Source organism: Mustela nigripes, chromosome 2 (assembly GCF_022355385.1).
Source record: "Mustela nigripes isolate SB6536 chromosome 2, MUSNIG.SB6536, whole genome shotgun sequence".
Lineage (NCBI taxonomy): Eukaryota > Metazoa > Chordata > Mammalia > Carnivora > Mustelidae > Mustela > Mustela nigripes.
Genome location: NC_081558.1, coordinates 7,656,604 through 7,678,906, shown reverse-complemented (window position 1 = coordinate 7,678,906; position 22,303 = coordinate 7,656,604). Strand labels below are relative to the sequence as shown.

Here is a 22,303-nt window from a genome sequence, read left to right as displayed (position 1 = left end):
CTACTGAGCGCCTCTGAGAGCCAGGCTCTGTAGAGGTGTGGGGACCCAGCAGTGACAGACCATCCTCTGTCCCTCAAGGACATGTCATGGGGAGGCTGGAGAATAAACAGGTTAGCCTGGCCGCAGTGCACACCCCCAAAGTGTGGGGGCCTTCTTGGCTCTATGCCCAAGTCTACTCAGAATCTGTCCACTTCGCACCCCCTCTTGGGTCAGCCCTGCCTCAGGGCTTGCCTGGATCTGGACCAGTACATTTGTCTCTGCCCTGGTCCCTGGCTCCTGTCTTTGCTCCTCAATCTGTTCCCCTCCACTGTGGCCAGAGGGAGCCTTTGAACACTTGTGTCAAGTCCCATCCTTCTTCTGTTCAGATCCTTCTGTGGCTCCCAGCTCACCCTAGAGCAAAAGCCCAAGTCCCCCCTGTGGCCCACAGGGCCCTGCCCAATGACCTCCTAGTCCACCCCTCACTCACTCCACTCCAGCCACAATGGCCTCCTAGCTGTTTCCTAAACATTCCAGATACATTCCAGCCTCAGGGCCTTTGCACAGGCTGCTTCCCCTGCCCAGATCTCTGGTGGCTCCTCCTTTACCTCCTTTAGGCCTCGGCTTAAACATTATCTTCTCAGGAGGCCTCACTTGACCAACACATTTAAGATCTGAATCTCTGTCCCAATATTTTTATATCTCCCTTCCTTAAAAAAAAAAATACTACTTACCTGACATACTCTATATTTGATTTCTTTACTATTTGCCTTCCTTTCTAGAACTAAGAGAAAGGATTTTTGTCTGTGTTGTTCACTGCTATATCTCTTAAGCCAGGAAGATGGCCTGGCACACAGTAGACACCCATACATGTTTACCTAATAAACCATAAAATGTAACGAATGAATGTATGAACGGGATTGTGCCATGCACAGAATTAGAAACCAGGTGGGTGACTGAAAGTTACTGGAGAGGTGATTTTAGCTGCTAGTTGAGCCAGGCCTCTTTGAGGAGGGGACAAGTGAGACACCAAAGGCAGGGTGATGCTGGGGGTCCGGGGCTTGAAAGATAAGAAGGAGCAGGCCACTGGTCAGGAAATAGGAGAAAACACTCCAGAGGTGGGGGTAGGGTGTGGGGAAATAGCAAATGCAAAAGCCCTGGGGCAGGATTTGGCTTTTGTGTGAGGACTAGCAAGGAAGCTGGTGTGGCTAGAGTGGGGATACAGACTGTGACTGTAGAGACACAGCTACAGAGAGACGGGAGGAAGATGGGATCCAGCCTGGGGGCACTGGCAAGACAGAGATCCTCAGGAGGAGGCAGGGAGATGCTGGCTCTGCCAGTTCCCAGAGGTATGGCTGGATTTCAGTTTCCTCATCCACAAAATGGGGACAAACACCACCTCCTTCGGGGCATCCAGGTGACCAGTGTAAACACGGGTCAGAATTCAAACTGGTTGGCTGCTGCCCTCTACCTGCTCAAGCCCCATTCGAGCACATTCCTACCATTAAAGCAAATGTTCCCAGGACTCAGGCATCTGACACCAAAGGCAGGGTGATGCTGGGGGTCCGTGGCAACCGGGTAGTCCAATTTTAGGAAAGAAATCACAAATTTTATTATTTTTTAATTATTATTTTTTAAGTAGGCTCCACACCCAGTGTGGAGCCCCCCCTAGGCTTGAATTCACAACCCCAAGTACAAGCCCTGAGCTGAGATCAAAGAGTCGGAGGCTTAACCGACTGGACCACCTAGTGGCCGCAGAAATCAGAACTTTTAAGCAGCCAAAAATTCAAACTTCTTTTAAAAATCAAACATCTGGGGTGCCTGGGTGGCTCAGGGGGTTAAGCCTCTGCCTTCAGCTCAGGTCATGATCTCAGGGTCCTGGGATCAAGCCCTGCATCAGGCTCTCTGCTCAGTAAGGAGCCTGCTTCCGTCTCTGTCTCTGCCTGCCTCTCTGCCTACTTGTGATCTCTCTCTCTCTCTCTCTCTGTCAAATAAATAAATAAATAAACATAAATAAATAAATAAAAATCAAACATTATTTAAAAACTCTAAAAACTTCTGCTCTGCAAAAGACACAGTCGAAAGCATAAAAAGACAAGTTACATACTAGGAGAAAATATATGACAAAGGACCTGTATCCAGACTATATAATGAAGACTCCAAACTCAATAAAAAGAAGACAAGGAATTCAATTTAAAAATGATCAAAAGTCTGGACAGTTCGCCAAAGATATACAGATGGCAAATAAGCAAAGGAAACACCATTACTCTTTAGGGAAATACAAATTAACACCCGGAACCATCCCTTCATACCTGCTAGCATGGTTCAAATAAACAAACAAGAAACAGACAAGAACTGAAGACAATAATGACAATTGGTGACAAGGATTTGGAGCAACTGGAACCCTCCTCATGCATTGCTGGAAGGAAGACTCCAGCAGGAAGTGGCTTAGCCACTCTAGAAGGCAGCTGGTCAGTTTCTTAAGCAATGAACTGTACACTTACTGGGTGATCCGAAATCCCACTCCTGCGTTTATATCCAAGATAGGTAAAAATACGGTAGACCCTTGAACAACAAGAGGTTGGGGTGCTACCCACCGTGAAGTTGAAAATCCACATATAACTTTTGGTTCCCCAAAAACTTGACTACTAACAGCCTGCTGTTGACCAGAAACCTTACCAATAACAGGAACAATCGATTAACATGTATTTTGCATATGTATTATATACTGTAGTGTTACAATAAAGTAAACTAGAGAAAAGAAAATGTTATTAAGAAAGTTACAAGACTGGGATGCCTGGGTGGCTCAGTTGGTTAAGCAGCTGCCTTCAGCTCAGGTCATGATCCCAGTGTTCTGGGATCAAGTCTCACATCGGGCTCCTTGCTTGGCAGGGAACCTGCTTCTCCCTCTGCCTCTGCCTGCCATTCTGTCTGCCTGTGCTCACTCTCTCTCTGACAAATAAATAAAATCTTTAAAAAAAAAAAGAAAAAGAAAAAAGAAAGTTACAGGACGAGTGCCTGGATGGCTTAGTGGGTTAACCCTCTGCCTTCTGCTCAGGTCATGTGGGATGGAGCCCTGTATCCGGCTCTTGGAGCCTGCTTCCCCTCTCTCTGCTTGTATCTCTGCCTACTTGTGATCTCTCTCTCTCTCTCTGTGTCAAATAAATAAATAAAATATTTTTTAAAAAATAAAATAAAAAATAAGAAAGTCATGGGAGTGAGTGCCTGGGTGGCTCAGTCAGTTAAGCGTCTGCCTTCAGCTCAAGTCATGGGATTGAATCCTGCATCAGCCTCCCTGCTCAGCGGAGAGCTCTCCCTCCTCTGCCGGCAGGTCTCCCTGCTTGTGCTCTCTCTCCCTCTCTCTTTCTCTCCCTGGGTCAAATGAATAAATAAAACCTTAAAAAAAAAGATCATGGGCACCTGGGTGGCTCAGACTGTTAAGTGTCTGCCTTCGGCACAGGTCATGATCTACACAGGTCCTGGGATCAAGCCCCATGTCTGGCTCCCAGCTCAGCCAGGAGTCTGCTTCTCCCTCGCCCTCTCCCCCTGCTTGTACTCTCTTTGTCTCTCTCTCTTTCTCTCAAATACATAAATAAATATTTTGAAAGAAAAAATCATAAGGGGGGGCACCTCGGTGGCTCAGTTGGTTAAGTGTCTGACTTTGGCTCAGGTCATGATCTCCCGGTCCTGGGATGGAGCCCCGTAACCAGCTCCCTGGTCAGCACAGATGCTGTGTCTCCCTCTCCCTCTGCCCCTTCCCCCCAACACTTGTGCTCTTTCTCTCTCTCAAATAAATATTTTTTTAAAAAGAAAATATACATTTCCAGTCCTGTTCATTGTTTTTTCTTAAGATTTTATTTATTTATTTGACAGAAAGAGAGGCAGCAAGAGAGGGAACACAAGCAGGGGGAGTGGGAGAGGGAGAAGAAGGCTTCGAGCTGAGCAGGGAGCCCAACGTGGGGCTCGATCCCTGGACCCTGGGATCATGACCTGAGCTGAAGGCAGACACTTAACTACTAAGCCATCCAGGCACCCCTGTGGAGTCTGCTTAAAAAAAATTTTTTTTGAACTACTGTGAAATAATAAAAAATATATATTTGGTTTCTGCCCTGGTTTCCTGTCACCCAATTCTAAAAACCCTAGGAACGTCTGCAGTGAAAAGTGTCTTTGCCTGCCAAGAGATGACTATCTGCTGGGGACACCTGGAGAGCCTCAGGATGGGGACTACTTGCAGGGGCAGGGGGGGGTGAGATGGGCAACCATGTGATTAAGTGGGTTAGAGCTTTCAGTCCCCCTCCTTGGACTGGAAGGGAAGGGGCCAGGAGGATGAGTGAGTCACCAATGGAGCAGCCAATGATTTAATGAGTTGTGCCAAAAAATGAAGCCTCCATCAACATCCCTGAGAGTTTCCGGGTTGCTGAGCACATGGAGGGGCTGCACCTGGAGAGGGCATGGAGCTCCAAGCCCCTCCCCTAAGACCTTGCTCTCTGCATCTCTTCCGTCTGGCTGTTCCCGAGCTGTATCTTTTCCAATAAACCAGTGGTCTAGTAGTCTAGTAAGTGCACTGTTTACTGAAGTTCTGTGACTAGCTCTAGGAAATTAACCAAACCTGAGGGGGGGGATTTGTCATAACCTTGACTTACAGCTGGTGGGGCCAAAGCCCATGTAGACATACCCTGGACTTGAGACTTAAGCTAAAGTGGGGGCAGCCTTACCAGACTGAGCCCTTCACCTGTAGGATCTGTAGTAGCTCCGGGCAGTTTGTGTCAGAATTGAAACAGAATGTAGTTCACCCAGTCCATGTCACAGACAACTGCAGAATTGGTTGGTGTGTGTGTGGGGTGGGGGGAACCACACATGTTTGGTGTCAGAAGTTAAGAGTCAGCAAGAGTAGAAAGAAGCAGCAGTTTCCTTTTTAACTCCTGATACACAAAACGACTTGAATCAGTCTCAAAAGAATTTTGCAAAGAGAAAGAAGCCAGCAGTGGGGATTACCCGTGTCAAAACTCAGAACTGACTAATAAATGAATTTAGCAAAGTCGCATGATACAAAGTCACCAAAAATCGGTTGCCTTTCTGTACACGAACAATGAATAATCCAAAAAGAATATTATGAAAACAATTCCATGTACAATACCATCACAATGAATAAGATGTTAGGAATGAACTTAACCAATGGGACAAAAGTGCACGGAAAACAAAAGTGTTGCTGGAAGGAATTAAAGAAGGCACAAATAAATCAAAAGGCATCCTGCATTCAAGAATGAGGAGATGGGGGGCGCCTGGGTGGCTCAGTGGGTTAAAGCCTCTGCCTTTGGCTCAGGTCATGACCTCAGGGTCCTGGGATTGAGCCCCCATTGGGCTCTCTGCTCAGCAAGAAGCCTGCTTCTCTTCTCTCTCTGCCTGCCTCTCTGCCTCCTTATGATCTCTCTCTCTCTTAAAAAAAAAAAAAAAAAAAAAGAATGTGAAGACAGGGCGCCTGGGTGGGCTCAGTTGGTTAAGCGTCTGCCTTTGGCTCAAGTTGTGATCCCAGGTTCCTGGGACTAAGCCCCACATGGGACTCCCTGCTTGGAGGGGAGTCTGCTTCTCTCTCTTTCCCCTGCACGTGTTATCTCTTCCTTTTTTAAAAAAGAGAATCTTGAAAAAGAAGAACAAAGTTGGAAGACTCACATTTCCCGATTTTAAAACCTACAAACCTACGGTAATCAAAACAGTGTGGTACTGGTATAAAGACAGACTTATAGGGATGCCTGGGTGGCTCAGTTGGTTAAGCAGCTACCTTCCGCTCAGGTCATGATCCCAGTGATCCATGTTCTGGGATCGAGTTCCACATCGGGCTCCTTGCTCGGCAGGGAGCCTGCTTCTCCCTCTGCCTCTGCCTGCCTCTCTGTCTGCCTGTGCTCGCTCGCTCTCTCTCCCTCTATCCCTGACAAATAAATAAATAAAATCTTAAAAAAAAAAAAAAAAAGACAGACTTATAGACCAACAGAGTCGAGTGAACCCAGAAATAAACCCTCACATATATTGTCAAATGATTATCAGTATGGGCAACAAGACCACTCAATGGGAAAAGGACACCGAGTCTCTTGAACAAATGGTGCTGAGAAAACTGCTTATTCACATGGAAAAGGATAAAGCTGGATCCTTACCTCACATCATATACAAAATTAACTCAAAATGGATCAAAGACCTAAATGGAAGAACTAAAAGGTATAAAACTCCTAGGAGGGGCGCCTGGGTGGCTCAATGGGTTAAGGCCTCTGCCTTCAGCTCAGGTCATGATCCCAGGGTCCTGGGATTGAGCCCCGCGTTGGGCTCTCTGCTCAGCAGGGAGCCTGCTTCCTCTTCTCTCTCTGCCTGCCTCTCCACCTACTTGTGATCTCTGTCTGTCAAATAAATAAAATCTTAAAAAAAAAAAAAAAACTCCTAGGAACTTCATGACATTGGACTTGGCAATGATTCCTTGGATATGACACCAAAAGCACAGGCAACAAAAAACAGGGGTGCCCAGGTGGCTCAGTCAGTTAACTGTCTGCCTTCGGCTCAGGTCATGATCCCAGGGTCTTGGGATCAAGTCCTGCATCTGGTTCCCTGCTCAGTTGGAGCCTGCCTCTTCCTCTCCTATTCCCTTTGCTTGTGCCTTCTCTCTCTCTGTCAAATAAATAAATAAAATCTTAAAAGAAAAAAGAAGAAGAAAAGAAATTGTACCTCAGAATTATCAATTTTTTGGCACCAAAAGGCACTATCCAGAGAGTGAAAAGGCAATCCATAGAACGGGAGAAAATTTTTGCAAACCATGTATCTGATAAGGGATTGATACCTAGAATATATAAAGAGCTAAAACTTAACAACAAAAAACAAACAACCCAGTTAAAAAGTGGGCAAAGGACTTAAATTAAACATTTCTCCAGAGAAGATATGGGCATACCTCGGAGATATTGCAGGCTTGGTTCCAGAACACTGCGATTAAGCATGGCAACTGAATTTTGTCTATTTCCCGGACATATAAAAGTTAGGTTTACACCACACTGTGGTCTATTAAGTGTGCAGTAGCATTAGGTCTAGGAAGTTCATAACCTTAAGTGAAAAATACTTGACTGCTGGGGCACCTGCGTGGCTCAGTGGGTTAAGCTTCTGCCTTCAGCTCAGGTCTTGATCCCTGGGTCGTGGGATCGAATCCCGCATCGGGCTCTCTGCTCAGCAGGGAACCTGCTTCCCCCTCTCTCTGCCAGCCTCTCTGCCTACTTGTGATCTCTCTCTCTCTGTCAAATAATTAAATAAAATCTTAAAAAAAAAAAGAAAAAAAAACTACTTGATTGCTACAAAATGCTAACCATCATCTGAGCTCTCAGTGAGTTTTAATCACTGGTCCCAGTTTGCCCTAACAAATACGATGAGAATGAAAAAGTCTGAAGTGTTGCAAGAATTACCAAAATGTGATATGGAGACACGAAGCGAGCAAATGCTGTTGGGGAAATGGCACTGATAGACTTGCCTGACGCAGGCTTACCACAAACCTTCGATGTGCGAAAACCACAATATTTGTAAAGTCCAGTAAACCAAAGCACAACAAATAAGATATGTGTGCATACCAATGGACAATAAACACAGGAGAGGATGCCTGACAGCATTAATCATTTGGGAAATGCTAATCAAAGGTGCAATGAGAGAGCAGCACATACTCATTAGAATGGCTACTATAAAAAATAGGGTCTCCGGGCTGGTTGAGTCAGTAGAGCGTGTGACTCTTGATCTCAGGGTTATAAGTTCGAACCCCACATTGGGTTACTTAAAAATAAAATCTTTAGGAGGGGCACCTGGGTGGCTCAGTCACTTAAGCGTCTGCCTTCGGCTCAGGTCATGATCCCAGGGTCCTGGGATATAGCCACTGCATCCGGCTCCCTGCTCCACGGGGGGCCTGCTTCTCCCTCTCCCTCTGCCCCTAACCCCACTCACGCTCTCTCTCAAAATAAAAATACATAAAATCTTTTTCTTTTTTAAAGATTTTATTTGTTTGACAGAGAGATAGAGAGAGAGCACAAGTAGGCAGAGAGGCAGACAGAGGGAGAGGGAGAAGCAGGTTCCCTGCTGAGCAGAGAGCCTGATGCGGGGCTCGATCCCAGGACTCTGGGATCATGATCTGAGCCGAAGGCCGACACTTAACCACTGAGCCACCCAGGTGCCCCCAAAATATATAAATCTTTTTTTTAAAAATAGGAAATACTAAATACTCAAGAATTGAAAGCAAAGCTTAAACAGGTATTTGTAAACCAACGTTCACAGCAGCATTGCATTATTCACAATAGCCAAAAGCTGGAAACAACTGAAGTGTCCACCAGTTGTTGAACAGATAAAGAAAATGGTGGCGTATATTGCCAATGGAATCTTATTCAGTCTTAAAAAGAAAGTGAAATTCTGACACATGATACCACATGGATGAAGTTGAAGGCATTATGCAAAATGAAATAAGCCCGACACAAAAGGGCAAATATTGTAAAATTCCACTGTGAAGAGGTCCCTACAGCAGTCATATTCCTAGACACAAAGTAGAATGGTGGGAGCCAAGGGTTGGCAAAGGGTGGGGACAGAGCTGCCTTTTGAGAAGATGAGAAAGTTCTGGAGACAGACGGTGGTGATAGTTGTGCGCGTACTTAATGACACTGAATTGTACACTCCGTGAGGGATTAAAATGGGTAATTGGATGTTATGTATACTTTCCACAATAAAAAACCCCTCATATGGTATATACTAAAAAGGGTAAATTTTTCTCGACATTAATTTTTAAAAGTAAAAAACAAAAACAAAAACAAAAACTCGTAAGGGATGCCTGGGTAGCTCAGTCAATTAAGCATCTGACTCAGTATCAGCTCAGGTCTTCATCTCAGGGCTGTGAGTTCGAGCCCTATGTTGGGCTCTATGCTAAGTGTGCAGCCTACAAGAAAGAAAGAAATAAAGAAGAAAAGAAAGAGAGGGAGGAAGGAAGGAAGAAAAGAAATAAGAAAAGAAAAGGAAAGGAAAGAAAAAAACTCTTAAGGTGGAATCTTCTTAGATCATGACCTTGGGGCCTTTGATGATAAAGCCCATTTACTGAGCATCTGCTATACCCAGGCCAGGTGAGATCCTTGTAGGTATAAAGCAATAATCACAAGCTACTTACTGAATCTTTTGCCATGTGCCTGGCACACTCCTAGTGCTTTACGAACATGAGCCCGGTTATGTCTCCCACCAACTCTGTGAGCTGTGTTAACATCCCAGCTCCACGAGGAGAGTGAGGCACAGAAGGGTGGCAAGGAGTTGGTGGCCTCGCTGCCTGAAAACTATGTCCTCCTTCCCAAGGCACAGCCTGGATGTTCTGGTGCTGCTGAGTGCCCCTGGGGCGGGGAGAGGAGCTTGCCTACAGACTCAAGATCTCACCTTTGCCCAGGTCATTGAAGCCAGGTAAGGGAAGGTGAGAGCCAAGTCCCAGAGGGTGCCCAACCAGCATGGCTAGCCCATCCTGCAGCCCCAGGGGACGCTGCTCACGTAAGCAGGAGCCCAGAGGCCAGGATGGGAACAGGCTCCCTGGGGCCCCCCCGCTGTTTGTGCTTCCAGGTGCTTCTGTCCCCCGGGCTTTGGAAGGGCAGAGGGGCGGGGATTGGGCCTTTGGAACTGCAGGTTGAGTGTGTGTGTGGGGGGGGGGTAGGGATGGGAAGGGTTTCAGCTGCCCTCCAGAATTGCACCCTGGGACGATGTGGAGTTGTCACCTTTCCCTGGCCTGCGGCTGCTCAGGGTAGAACAAAGTCAGCCCGGAGCCTGCTCCATTAATGTCCTAAAGGGACCAGGCCATAAAGTGGAGTCAAGGGCAGCCAGGAGGCCTTGACATCATAGCCACATGCCCAGACACTCCACCAGAAAGGAAAAAACCTGCACAAGACTCCCCTTCAGGGACGCCTGGGTGGCTCAGTTGGTTAAGCAGCTGCCTTCGGCTCAGGTCATGATCCCAGCGTCCTGGGATCGAGTCCCACATCAGGCTCCTTGCTCCGCAGGGAGCCTGCTTCTCCCTCTGACTCTGCCTTCCACTCTGTCTGCCTATGCTCGCTCTCGCTCTGACAAATAAATAAATAAAATCTTTAAAAAAAAAAAAAAACACTCCCCTTCAGAGGGGCTGACCACTGGTGGCACCCTTGGAGGAAGCTGCCACCTGCCTCCCTGTCCCTCTCCCATCCCTGGGGCCCCTCCGCCTGCCCACGTGGGCTCCCCAAGCATTGAACTGGGCCCCTGGAGGACAGTGCAGCCCAGGAGCAGATCACGGCTCCAGGGAGTTCTGCTCCACGGGGCCAATGGGCAACAAACAAGCCGGGAGTGGAGCAGAAGAGAAAGGAGACACGTTCCAGTTGGTAAAAATCCTAACCACCACGAAAGTAGCCAACTGCTATTAAATGCCTCAGACACCGTGCTGTGTCTGGACACATACTAATGACCCATTTCTTTCTTTCCTATTTTTTTTTTAAGATTTTATTTACTTATTTGTTAGAGAGAGAGCACAGCAGGTAGAGAGAGAAGCAGGCTCCCCGCTGAGCAAGGAGCCTGATGCAGGACTCAATCCCAGGACCCTGGGATCCTGACCTGAGTTGAAGGCAGACACTTAACTGACTGAGCCACCCAGACGTCCCCTAATGGCCCATTTTCAAGAGAAATAAACTGAGGTACAGACAGAATGAACAACCCAGTTAGCTGGAGAGGAAGGATTTCAGCCTGGGCAGCCGGACTGCGAAGCTGTGCACCAAATCACTGGGTGTCTGTCTTTCTTCCAGGCAGGCCTGGCATCTCCCAGGGCTCCCTGCCCCACTCCACCCGACTCCCTTGCAGGAGGTGCCAGGCAGCCTTTATGGAAAGGCTTGGCATTTGCTTCGTGAAGGTCACACAGAGGTTGAGGGCGGGCGCTGGCGTGTCTGCCAGGCAGGCTTGTGGTGCCAGGTGACATGGCTGTTTGTAAGGGCTGGGTGTACACAGAGGGTCTGTGTGTGTGTGTGTGTGTGTGTGTGAGAGAGAGAGAGAGTCATAGCAGACGTGTGCTCCGGGGTACCTGGGTGGACAGGGGTCTCCGTGCGGATTTGGTCACCCGAGCGTGTCAGTGGGGTCTGGGGCACCTGCATGAACCTGTGTGTCTGTATCTCTGCCTGTGAACCTGTGTGACCTTGGAAGAGTGCACCTGGGTGCCACACCTATGCTGTGACTGTCTCTGAGTACTGCCTCTGGATGAGGTGCATTCCTGCGTGTGGCTGTGTGCAGCCGGGAGTCGGGCGCGGGGGGTGTGCCGTGGTGAGTGTGTTCCTGCGGGCAGGGAGGTGTATTGCACTGCAGGAGATGGGGGTTTCTGGAGTGTGTGCATCCCCGCACCCCAGGGTCAACTGTGAGAGGCTCTTCGGGTTCCCACGAGCTAAGAGACCCGTGCCTTACACAGTAAACACCAGGTGACCCCGAATACCCTGTGTTCGGGTGTCCAGTGTAGCTACGGATGGAGAGTGTGTGTGCGTGTGCCCATGTCTGCGTCTCTGTGTGTCCAGGTGTCAGAAGGGTTTGGCGGAGGGAAGCAAGATCAAGGCTGGAGTACCCGGAGACCTCTGAGAACCTCTCCCCTCCAGCACTGCCCAGCTGATTCTAAATAACCTCCAGAAGTTACAGCGCAAGCCTCCCTCCCTCCTCTGCCCCAGCTTGGTTTTCAGCCTGGCAGCCCCAGTAAGGAGGGGGTGGGGAAGCCTGGAGGCACTGAGCAGAGCAGGGCCAGAGGGACCTGGCTCCGGGCCGGTGGCCTGGGAGTGGAAGCCAGGTGACGCCGGACACCCATATTTGCTGCCAGGATGAGTGCCAGAAACCCAGGTTTAGGGGCACAAGAGGGTGAAGGGATCCCATCTTAAATAGGAAGGGGGCAGGACCCAACATTCCCTTGGAAGGCTCTCACGTGCAGAAAGCCCTTAGCAACACCAAGAATTTTAGGGCCGGGAAAGGGGGTGGGGCTCCAGGCAGACCCTAGAAGCCACCCTGAGGACTCCCCAAGGAAGATTGGGTACCCTTTCCCCCCAGCCAGAGCCCTTGATGGTAAAGGAGGAAATTGGCCACCTGCCTGCCACCCACCTGACAGATCTGCCTGGAGGGTGCCAACGGGTGTCCTCGTCGCTGAAGGAGAAGTGGACCAGGGACTCAAGGCGCGCAGGGGGCAGTGTCAGGTCAGGGGGCCGGGGCCTTGCCCGGGGTGCTGTCCCCGAGCGCATGGGTGCCAAGCGCTGTCAGGGCGAGCATGGGGACAGCGGCACGGTGGTGTGGCGAGCAGTGCTCGAAGGCGAAGGCCCGAGGTGTCTGTGGCCACCGCTGGCACCGCCTCCACACCCGCCCTCTCGGTGACCCCCCCAGGGACGGCCGCGGGCATTCGGGCGTCTCTCCGTGTCCCCAGCGCCAGGGAGGGCTCCGCACGGGCCTTCTACTGCGGAACTCAGGGCACATTTCCCCCCTGCCCCCCTCCCTCCGGACCTGGGGGGGCAGGGGTGCCCAGGCTCCCGCTTCCCGGGCTCTGGCCCCAGGCCCACACCCCCCTCGGCCACGCCTTGCCTCTGGCCCCGCCTCCCCCCCCCTCTGACGTCGAGCTGGGCCCGCTGGAGCCGTCTCCGTCTCCAAACGCCGGCGCCCCTGGGGGAAAGAGACTCCCCCGCACCAGCAGAGTGCGGGTCCGGTGACAAAAACCCCCAGGAGGGGGACGATGGATGCGGGGAAGGGGGTGGAGCAGGGACAGGAAAGACAGAAGTGGAGACAGAGACAGACACACAGAGAAACTCGGAGAGAGGCACTGATTTCCCACAAACATACCCCGTCCCCCACTCCACGCGGGGCTCGCGACCTCTCCTCCGCTTCTCTGCCCTCCCGGATCTCTTCCCCGGGGCCAGACGCTGAGCCTGTCTCCGCAGTGTCCTCTCCCAGAACGTCTCAGGTTGTTTGGGCTCAGGTTCCAAACAAGCGCGTGCGGAGAGTAGGGGTTAAGGGAGCAGGTAGAGGACCCTTTTCTGGATCTGGAGAAGCCCCCAGAGCCAGCCGGCTCCCACCTGGGGGCTGTCAACCTCCGTTTCCAAGATAAGCGGACACCGGGAAGCCAGACCGGATGTGGTCTCCAGGCTCCTCACCCGAAAGCTTCCAGCCCCCTGTCCCAGTCCGGGTCTGGCCAGGAAGAGAAAGTCCATTTGCCCTCCGTGCCTGATGCACCCGATAACATCACCGTGCCTCCTGGCGAAGCAACCCGCAGATGGCAGCGCTGGCCCCATTTCACAGGCCCTTAGACTGAGGCTCGCAGAATTGATCACACGCCCTCAGATCACCCAGGAGGGCAGGTGGGCCTCAATTCTCCAAAGCCTGACTGCAACCTCAGGTCGGCCCAGGAAGTGGGAGGAACTTAAGGTTTATTGAGTGCCTACTACATGCCCTATCAGATGTCTCCACAGCAACGCTGGAGGGCAGGGATGATTTTTATCGCTGCCCTGTGACGGAAGAGGGGAAGTTACGCTGGGGAGGGCCAGCTAGGAACCCCAGACCCGGCCAGCGCCAGGCGGTCAGGGGAGATTCGAACCCACCACCGCTGGCGCGCACTTACCCCACCCACGCTTGGCGGCCAAAGTCCTGGAAACTGCGGAGAAGCCGAAGACGCCTGCGGAAAGTTGGGGACGGTATGGCGAAGAAGACGGGCGAGGAGGGCGGCGAACGTGGGCGGCGGGGAGCGCGCGGGGTCGGTGGTTCAGGCAGGAACGCCTCGTCCTCGGCAGCCGCCACCGCCGGGAAGGCCGCCAGCTGCAGTTCGGCGATGCGGCCCAGGCCTCGCGGCCGCGCCATAACCACAGGGGGCGCGGGGCGGCCCGCCTCGGCGGGCGCTGGGGAGCTGCGCCGCCCGCCAGCCCCGCGTAGCCCACGCAGGCCGGCCGCCCAGCCCTGGGGCACCCCGCCCGGCCGCCTCGGCCCTTCCGGCTTCGCTCTGGGGCCGCCCCTGGGGCGGAGCGGGACCCAGGCGCCCACACGGCTGCGGCGAGGCACCCCTCAGACCGCAGGGGCACCCGCAGTCCCCTTGAGGTCCTTACAATCACCGGAAGCGTCTCTACAAACATCTGGGGTGCCCCCCAGATCCCTGGGGTGCTCTCACAAACCACTATGACTCTCACAAACCCCAATGGCGTCCCCAAAGTCCCTTAGCTGTCACCACAGTCCCTCAGATGTCCCCACAATTCCAGGGAGTGTCCTAGCTATCCCTGAGGTGTCCCCCACAGAATCCAGAGGTGCCTCCCCAAATCCAAGAGTTCCCCCCAAAAGCCAGAGGTGCTCTGAGAGGGCTGGTAGACTCTGGGACAATCCCTTAGCTTCCCAAATGTCCCCACTAGTGTCCTCATTATTACTGATATATTCCCACAAAACCCAGGGGCAACCCAAGACTCTCAGGATGCACCTGCAAATGAAACTCAGTCAGAACCCAGGATCATCACCAAGTTTCCTCAGATGTCCCCCAAATCTCTTAAAGTACCCCCACAGTCAGGCAGAGATTCCCAGAGCACCCCTAGAATTTCTCATAGCCACAGAGTATTCCCACAGACCACATGAAGGCCCCCTGAATTCTAGGATCCCTCACAGATCCCAAGAATTCTTCCACAGCTCCTCAGAGGTCCCCCAATTCCCGAGTGGCTCCAAAGCATCCCTGAGATGGCCCCACAAGTTCAGAGACACCAACATAACCTCAGAGGTATCTTCAGACTCAAGGGGTATTCCCATAAACATGTAGCTGCCCCCCAAATCCTAGGGTCCCCTACAGACCCCAGGGGCACAATTAGATTCCTCCACAGTTCCCAAGACAGTCCTATAACCCTAGGCTACCTTCTGGAACCAATCCTTGGGGACAGCTCCACAATGTCCCCCACAGCTTCTGCAACATGCCTTATAACTCCGAGACATCCCTAGACGCTGAGGGTGCTCACGGCCCCTAGACACTCCTGAGATCTAACCCCAGTCCCGCCACCCCTAGAATCTCTGAAGCATCTTAGAATAGGGGCCCTCCACAGCTCATGAGGTGGCCCCAAGAAACCGACCTCCCCTGGGCAGAGCAGTACAAGCAGACAGGGACCTTCTGGAGCCCCTGCATGTCCAGTCACTGTGACTCTGGGGGAGGGGGCATGGGATCCCCTATCGCAGAGGAAGAAAGGGAGACTGAGGAGGTGAAGATTCTAGAACAAAGCCGGCCAGCTGGATATAATTCCAGAGACTACCCCAAACTGTCTGTGGCTCCTTGGGGTTAGGAAGTGGGAGAAGCTTGTTTTAAATAAGAAAAATGGAGCGACTCTCTATTTTAGGACCTTGCCTCTGTAAATACCTTTCTCTCTCTCCTTGTGGGCTCTGTCGTCATGGGCCCCCGAACTGGCTGGCCTAGGCTTGAGTCTGGCCTCCGGCGCTTCTTAGTCATTTGACTTTGGGCCAGTCACTTCATTTCACCGAGCCTCAGTTTTCCCACCTGTGAAATTGGCATAATACTACGCACCTCATGGACGGACATGTTAAAAAGGGGGGGGGGTCAGAAAAGCATTTGGACGCAGTAAAGTACTCACTGAATATTAGCTATGATTATCTGACAAAATATTTTCTGGAGAGTTTATAATGTGCAAGCCACTATACTAGCCAGAGGATACAGATGAAGATGAAGATGGTGACGGTGATAGCAGCAAACCTGCTGCTGAACATTCAGCGCCTCTAGCTCTGATTCTCTTTTAATCCCCACCAAATATCTGCAAAGGGACATAGTGTTGTCCCTCTTTTACAGATGGGAAAACTGAGTCTTCATGAAAAACAACCTGCTCAAGGTCACATAGCCAAAGAGTGTCTGAGCCAGGCTCTCGACCAGCGTGGCCACCCTTTATTTCATTATCCCCTCCCTGCCCAGAGGAATAGCCTGCAGAGACGGTCCCAAATTGCCTTCTCTATGAAACGTTACAGCCACTGACACACAGGCGTACCTCAGAGATTCCGCGGGTTCGGTTCCAGGCCGTTGCAGTCCAGTGAGCATCCCAACAAAGCGAGCCAAATGAATTCTGTGGTTTCCCGGTGCCCGTAAAAGCCATGTTTACACGACACCGTAGTCCTACTAAGTGTGCAATAGCATTATGCCTAAAAAAGTGTACGTACCTTAATTTAAAAACGCTTTATTGCTAAAAAAAAAAAAAACCCAAAAACCAAAAAACAAAAAACCACTGACCACCATCTGAGTTTTCAGCAAGTTGTACTGTTCCAGTGTGATCGTGACATTGCAATGAGGCTGTCCCATCTTCAGGCTCGGCGCCTAATTCCGCTCCTCACTGTTCCGACCACACGGGCAGGTACTTCCTCCCTGGAAGTCTAGAAAGCCCTACCCAAGTCATCCATGAGGGTGGGGATCCACTTCTTCCAAACTCCTGCTCCAGTTGACATTGTGACCCCTTCCCAAGAGTCAGAATGTCCAGAACAGCATCAAGCACAGTGAGTCCTTTCCAAAAGGTTCTCAATTTCTTTTGGCCAGACACATCAGAGGAGTCACGGTCTACGGCAGCTATGGCTTTATGAAATGTGCTTCTTAAATAATAAGACGTGATAGTCAAAATGACTCCTTAATCCCCAGGCTGCAGAATGGATGTGGTATCAACAGGCATGAAAACAACATTAATTTCATTGTCCATCGCCATCAGAGCATGCCGGCAGCCGGGCACAGTGTCAGTCAACAGTCATATTTTGAACGCAATCCTTTTTTTTTTTTTTTTAGAAGTAGGTCTCAACAGTGGGTTTAAAATATCCAGTAAACCATGTTGCAAACCGATGTGCTGTCATCCAGGCTTCGCTGTTCCGTTTACCCAGCAGACTAGATAAGTGTAGCCTAATTCTTTTTTTTTTTTTTTAAGATTTTATTTATTTATTTGAGAGACAGAGAAAGCAGGAGCAGAGAGCAGCAGAGGGAGAGGGAGAAGCAAGCTTCCTTCTGAGCAGGGAGCCTGATGTGGGACTCCATCCCAGGATGCTGGGATCATGACCTGAGCCGAAGGCAGAAGCTTTAACCCACTGAGCTACCCAGGCGCCCCTAGCCTAATTCTTAAGGGCCCCAGGATTTTCCAGGATGGCAAGTGAGCCCTGGCTTTCACTTAAAGTCGCAAGCTGCACTGGCCCCTAACAAGAGAGACGCAGCCTGATCTTTGAAGCCAGGCGTTGACCTTTGCTCTCTAGCTATGAAAGTCCTAGATGGCATCTTCCAATAATGGAAGGCTGCTCTGTCTACACTGAACGTGTGTTTAGTGTGGCCGCCTTCATTCATCATCTTAGCTCGAGCTTCTGGATAACTTGGTGCGGCTTCTAGATCAGCACCTTGTACTCACGTAATAGAGTGGCTCCTTTCCTTCAAGCTCAGGAACCGACCTCCGCTAGCTTCGAACTTGGCTTTGGCAGCCTCCTCACCTTCCTCAGCCTCCACAGAACTGAAGAGAGTGAGGGCCTCCTTCTGGATGAGGCTTTGGCTTACAGGAGTGTTGTGGCGGCTTTGGTCCTCTATCTAGACCACTCAACTTTCTCCAAATCAACAATAACGCCATTTTGCTTTCTTATTCCTGTGTTCGCTGGAGCGGCACCTTCAGTTTCCTTCCAGGCTTTTCCTTTGCCTTCCCAACTTGGCTCGCTGGTCTAAGGGGCCTACCTTTCCACCTGTCTCAGCTTCCAACATGCCTTCCTCATTAAGCTCAGTCAATTCTGGCTTTTGATTGGCAGTGAGGGATGTGCCGACTCTTCCTTTCACTTGAACACTTAAAAGCCATCAAGGTGCCTAATGTCAATATTGCTGTGTCTTAGGGAATAGGGAGGTGCAGGTTGCCTGAGTGGCTCAGTGGGTTAAAGCCGCAGGCCTTTGGCTCAGGTCATGATCTCAGGGTCCTGGGATCGAGCCCCATATCAGGCTCTCTGCCCGGCGGGGAGCCTGCTTCTGCCTCTCCGCCTATTTGTGATCTCTCTCTCTCTCTGTCAAATAAATAAAATCTTTTAAAAAAAAAAAATTGGAAGGCACAAGGAAAGGGAGAGTAGGGGGAGAAAACATCGGTGGAGCGGTCAGAACACACACACAACACTCACGGATTTCGTGTGTCGACTTATAGGGGCCCAGTCTGTGGTGTCCCCAAAATGATTACACTGTCACAACAAGATGATCACATGTGCCTATAATAAAAATAACGAAAAAGTTTGAAAATCTGCCAGAACTACAAAAAATGTGACACACAGGGGCGCCTGGGTGGCTCAGTGGGTTGAGCCTCTGCCTTGGGGTCAGGTCATGATCTCGGGGTCCTGGGATCGAGCCCTGCATCGGGCTCTCTACTCAGCAGGGAGCCTGCTTCCCCCTTTCTTTCTGCCTGCCTCTCCGCCTACTTGTGATCTCTCTCTCTCTCTGTCAAATAAATAAATAAAAATAAAAATATATTTTTTTAAAAAATGTGGCACACAGAAACAGAGTGAGCACATGCTGTTGGGAAAATGGCGCTGAGGGACTTGTCCAACGCAGAGTCTCCACAGACCTTCAATCTATAAAAAATCCAGTCTCTGCAAAGCATCGTGAAGAGAGGTATGCCTGTATTGTATGCCTATTTACATATTATGTGAATATTTGGGCTTTATACGTAAATGTAAGGTTTGTTGTTTTTTTCCTTACACATCTACCCATCAATGTTCGCTTCCTTGGAAGTGATATCTGCTCTCTGGGAATGCAGGGTTTCCCAATCTTGGCAACTGTTGACATCTAGGGCCAGGTAATTCTCTATCTACTAGTAACTAGAAGCACCCCTCAATCATGAAACCAAAATGTCTCCAGGCTTTGCCACATGTTCCCTAGAGGCCAGAATGGCCCTCAGGTGAAATCTCCTGGTCTTGGGGCGCCTGGGTGGCTCAGTGGGTTAAAGCTTTTGCCTTCGGCTCAGGTTATGATCCCAGGGCCCCGGGATCGAGTCCCACATCGGGCTCTCAGCTCAGCAGGAAGCCTGCTTTTCTCTCCCTCTCTCTCTCTGCCTGCTGCTATGCCTACTTGTGAGCTCTTCCTCTCTCACTCTCTGTCAAATAAATAAATAAAATCTTAACAAACAAACAAAAAGAAGCAGAAGAAAACTCCTTGTTAAGACCCTTTGCGCTAACCATCAGGACCCCTTGGTCCAGCTACAACCAGAAAGGAAGAGCTTTCTTACTGACCTGCCCTCGGGCTTCCTTCCATTGTTTTGCTGACTCTTTAGGTCAGACTTTGGAAATAAGGTCCTGAAGAGGCCCATTTCAGAGATGAGGAAACCTGAGGCCCAGGAAGGGGAAGCGACATGGTCAGGGTCACCCCGCCTGGAAAAAACAGAGCTGGAGGATGAGCCCAGTTGTCTGACTCCCAAGACTGGGATTTTAGCCACTAGGCTACACAGGCCCTTCATGGTTCAGTCTCCTTCCAGCTCAGTGACCTCTATTCCGATTCCTAGAAAGTCAGAGAGAAACTAAGGCCTAAAGCCAATCCCCCCATAGGCCCTGAAGTCCTGAACGAGCTGCCCTTTCGCCTCCCCGCCTCCTTTCCTTCCACTCGCCTCTGGCTCACGGTTGCCACACTTGCCTCTAACGTAACAGACACGTTCCTACCCCAGAACCTTTGAACTGGCTGTTCCCTCTGCTTGTCACCTTTTTTCCTCAGGCCCACTTAGCCTCCAGGGTCACTTCACTTAGGTTTGTACTAAAATGTCACCTCCTCAGAGAGCCCTTCCCTAATCCCAGGGTCCCTCTTTGCTTCCTGTCCCATGTGTCACCCTCTGGAATTATCATATGCCTTTACCTATTACTTCTTCCTCATCCTCTGGCCTGAGAACTCCAGGACAGAGGGACTGGGTGGCGGGGGGGGGGGACACGGGGGGAGGTGTCTGGCTCATTCTTTGCCACAGCCTGAAGATGCTCAATTACCGTCTGTGGCATGAATGGCCCTGTTCCAGATGAGGAAAATGAGGCTCGAGCAGGTGAATCCTCTCCCCAGGTCATAGAGCAAGTCAAGGGCAAAGGCAGGATTTGAGCTCCAACTCAGGAGCGAAGACGATGGGCTCAGATGCCCCCTGAAACTCTGTCCTCACTCTGTCAGTCTGCAGTTCCCTCGGGCCCAAAGCCGGACCTGCAACCCAGAGGAACCCTGCAGTTAGTCTGTGACTGGTAAAGTTGGGGGGCACCCCAGCAGCCAGGGCCCAGGATTGTGGTTTGGAGGACACCCCCTTCTGTGGGCAGGTGTCAGAGAGATGTGCTTTGCAGAAGTGCAGATCTCAAAACTCCAGCTCCTGGTTTGCTCAGCCCCAACGTCAGCCCTTGGAGTCTTACCGCAGCCCTGGGGGTGGGCAGATCTTATGCCCATGCAGTAAGAACACTGAGGCTCACGGAGGCATGACCAAGGGCTCCTGGTCCCACAGAGACTCCGGGGGCAGGGCTAGAATCTGATGCTCACCCACCAGTCTGGAGTCCAGGAGACCTGGGTGTTTACCCCAACTCTCTGTGCGACCTTGGGCAAGTCACTTCTCACTTCTCTGCTGGGCAGGAATGGTGAGCCAAAGACACTGGGAGTCAACACGCAGGTTGGTGCTGGGAGGCCCTGGCACAGGCAGGGGCAGGGCCAAGCGCCGAGGTGAGCCGGGAACTCCGAGTCCGCAACTTTTCTGCCAAGTTCCTCTGCCTCCACCAAGCGGCCGTCCCCCCTGCGCCCGTCTGGACAGGAGAGACGCCTGGTCCCTGCCCGGGGAAGGCGAGGGCCTCACCCGCAGTCTGCGGTCAGCCGACCTGGCGCCCACTCTCCAAGGCGCTCGATATGCATGAAATAATAACCTGGGGCCGGTAGTGGCGGTGGCCGTGACTTTGCTCTCCCCGGGGACTAGAGCCTCACAGGCACGTCCCGACTCCGAACGCACACTCAGCCTGTGCCTTTTTCGTCGCCCAGCAGAGGGCGCGCGGAGGGACCCGTTCCCAGGGCACCGCCAGGGATAAGGGAGAGCCAGAGAGGAGGGGAGGCGAGGACCCAAGTGGAGACAGAGGCCACGGGCCAGAGAGACACCCCAGTCCAGCTGCCTCCACCCCTTCCCGGGGCTCGGCAGTGCCTCTCACGGTGGGAAGAATTTGGAGGTACAGAGGGGCACAGGGCATAGGGGTCCGTATGTTGGCCCTGCCCCCAACTTAGGCAAGCCCTCCTCTCCCCGCCCCCACTACCACCGGAGTCTTTCTCTTCCTCCAGCTCCATCTGCCTCTTGACAGATCGTGGTGGTGCCGTGACTCAGCCCCGCAGGGCGCCAGGAGCACAGGCTCATACATCCCCAGGTCTGGAGGGGGGTTGTGGATGCCATCTCAGATGGAGGGCAGTGCCCTCTCTCTGGGGGTTCCTGTGACTCAAGTCTAGGGCTGTCTGGATCCCCTTTTTGGTGGCTGCAAGAACTGCAACGTGGGTAGCCCTGGAACGCCCTGTGTGCGCTCAGAGAGCCCCCTTTCTGGAGAAACAGGCTGGCAGAAAGCCCATTCTAAGAAGCAAGGTTCCCACTAGAGGCCTTTCAGTTCCCCCTTCCTCCTTCTGCCTAAGGGTGGGGGGAGGCCGCTGGCACCCATGCCTTCCCTCTGGCCACAGGCGCTGGAGGCTACGCAGGCCCCGGGTGAAACAGAAACCTGAGCCCTGCCGGGATGTGGTTGAGGTTCCCGTTTTTAATTCCCAACCTGGCGGAGCAGGGTCTGCTCAAACCCCAGCTCCTCTCCTGAGTCCAGGTCCCTGAGTGACTATCTACTGAGCACTCGCTGTGTTAGGTCCTTTACACACATCCCCAATCTCACAACTCTCAAACAACCCCCCACCAACAGAGCAGTACCAACAGCCCCGCTTCACAGATAGGGGAAACCGAGGCCCAGAGAGGGCAAGACCCTTGTGCCAGGACTTAAGGCATCACAGAGGTGCTGGGATCTCAGCTTTGCCATTTCCTGCTTGTGTGGGCTTGGGCATGAAGGAGAGCCTTTGCTCCTTTGGGCCTCAGTCTGTCCAACAGGAATACCACCCCAGGCACTGGAGACGAAGACATGTGGAAAAGTCCCCGGCACGGAGCCGAGAGTGAGCCATTAAGAGATGGATACCACCAAGAGAATGACGATCATTACCACTAAGCCACTGTCCCCTGAGAGTGCCCAAACACCAGGGTAGGGGGAGTCCCTGGGGTCTTAAAAAGGAAGAGGACCCAGTCTCGAAAGCACCCCTCACGCCTTCACTGGTCTCTCAGGATAGTGACCTGAGCCAGTTTGGCGGGCAGCC

General features: G+C 51.6%; 1 protein-coding gene across 5 annotated transcripts in view; it reads right to left on the bottom strand.

Annotated features, from left to right (window-relative positions):
- The window catches only part of PDE4A (phosphodiesterase 4A), a 51,638-nt gene that overhangs the window by 16,925 nt on the left and 12,410 nt on the right, over positions 1 to 22,303 (bottom strand). Inside the window, exon 1 of one of the 5 annotated variants that reach the window (XM_059388994.1) lies at positions 13,592 to 13,875. The exons of 2 other annotated variants lie outside the window; for them this stretch is intronic. In XM_059388994.1, coding sequence (XP_059244977.1) covers positions 13,592 to 13,827 — 236 coding nt within the window. In that variant the 5' untranslated portion in view covers positions 13,828 to 13,875. Of the gene's footprint in view, positions 1 to 12,090; positions 12,384 to 12,816; positions 12,836 to 13,591; positions 13,876 to 22,303 lie in introns of those variants that run through there. 2 more of the 5 variants (XM_059388997.1, XM_059388995.1) reach the window with 2 other exon arrangements.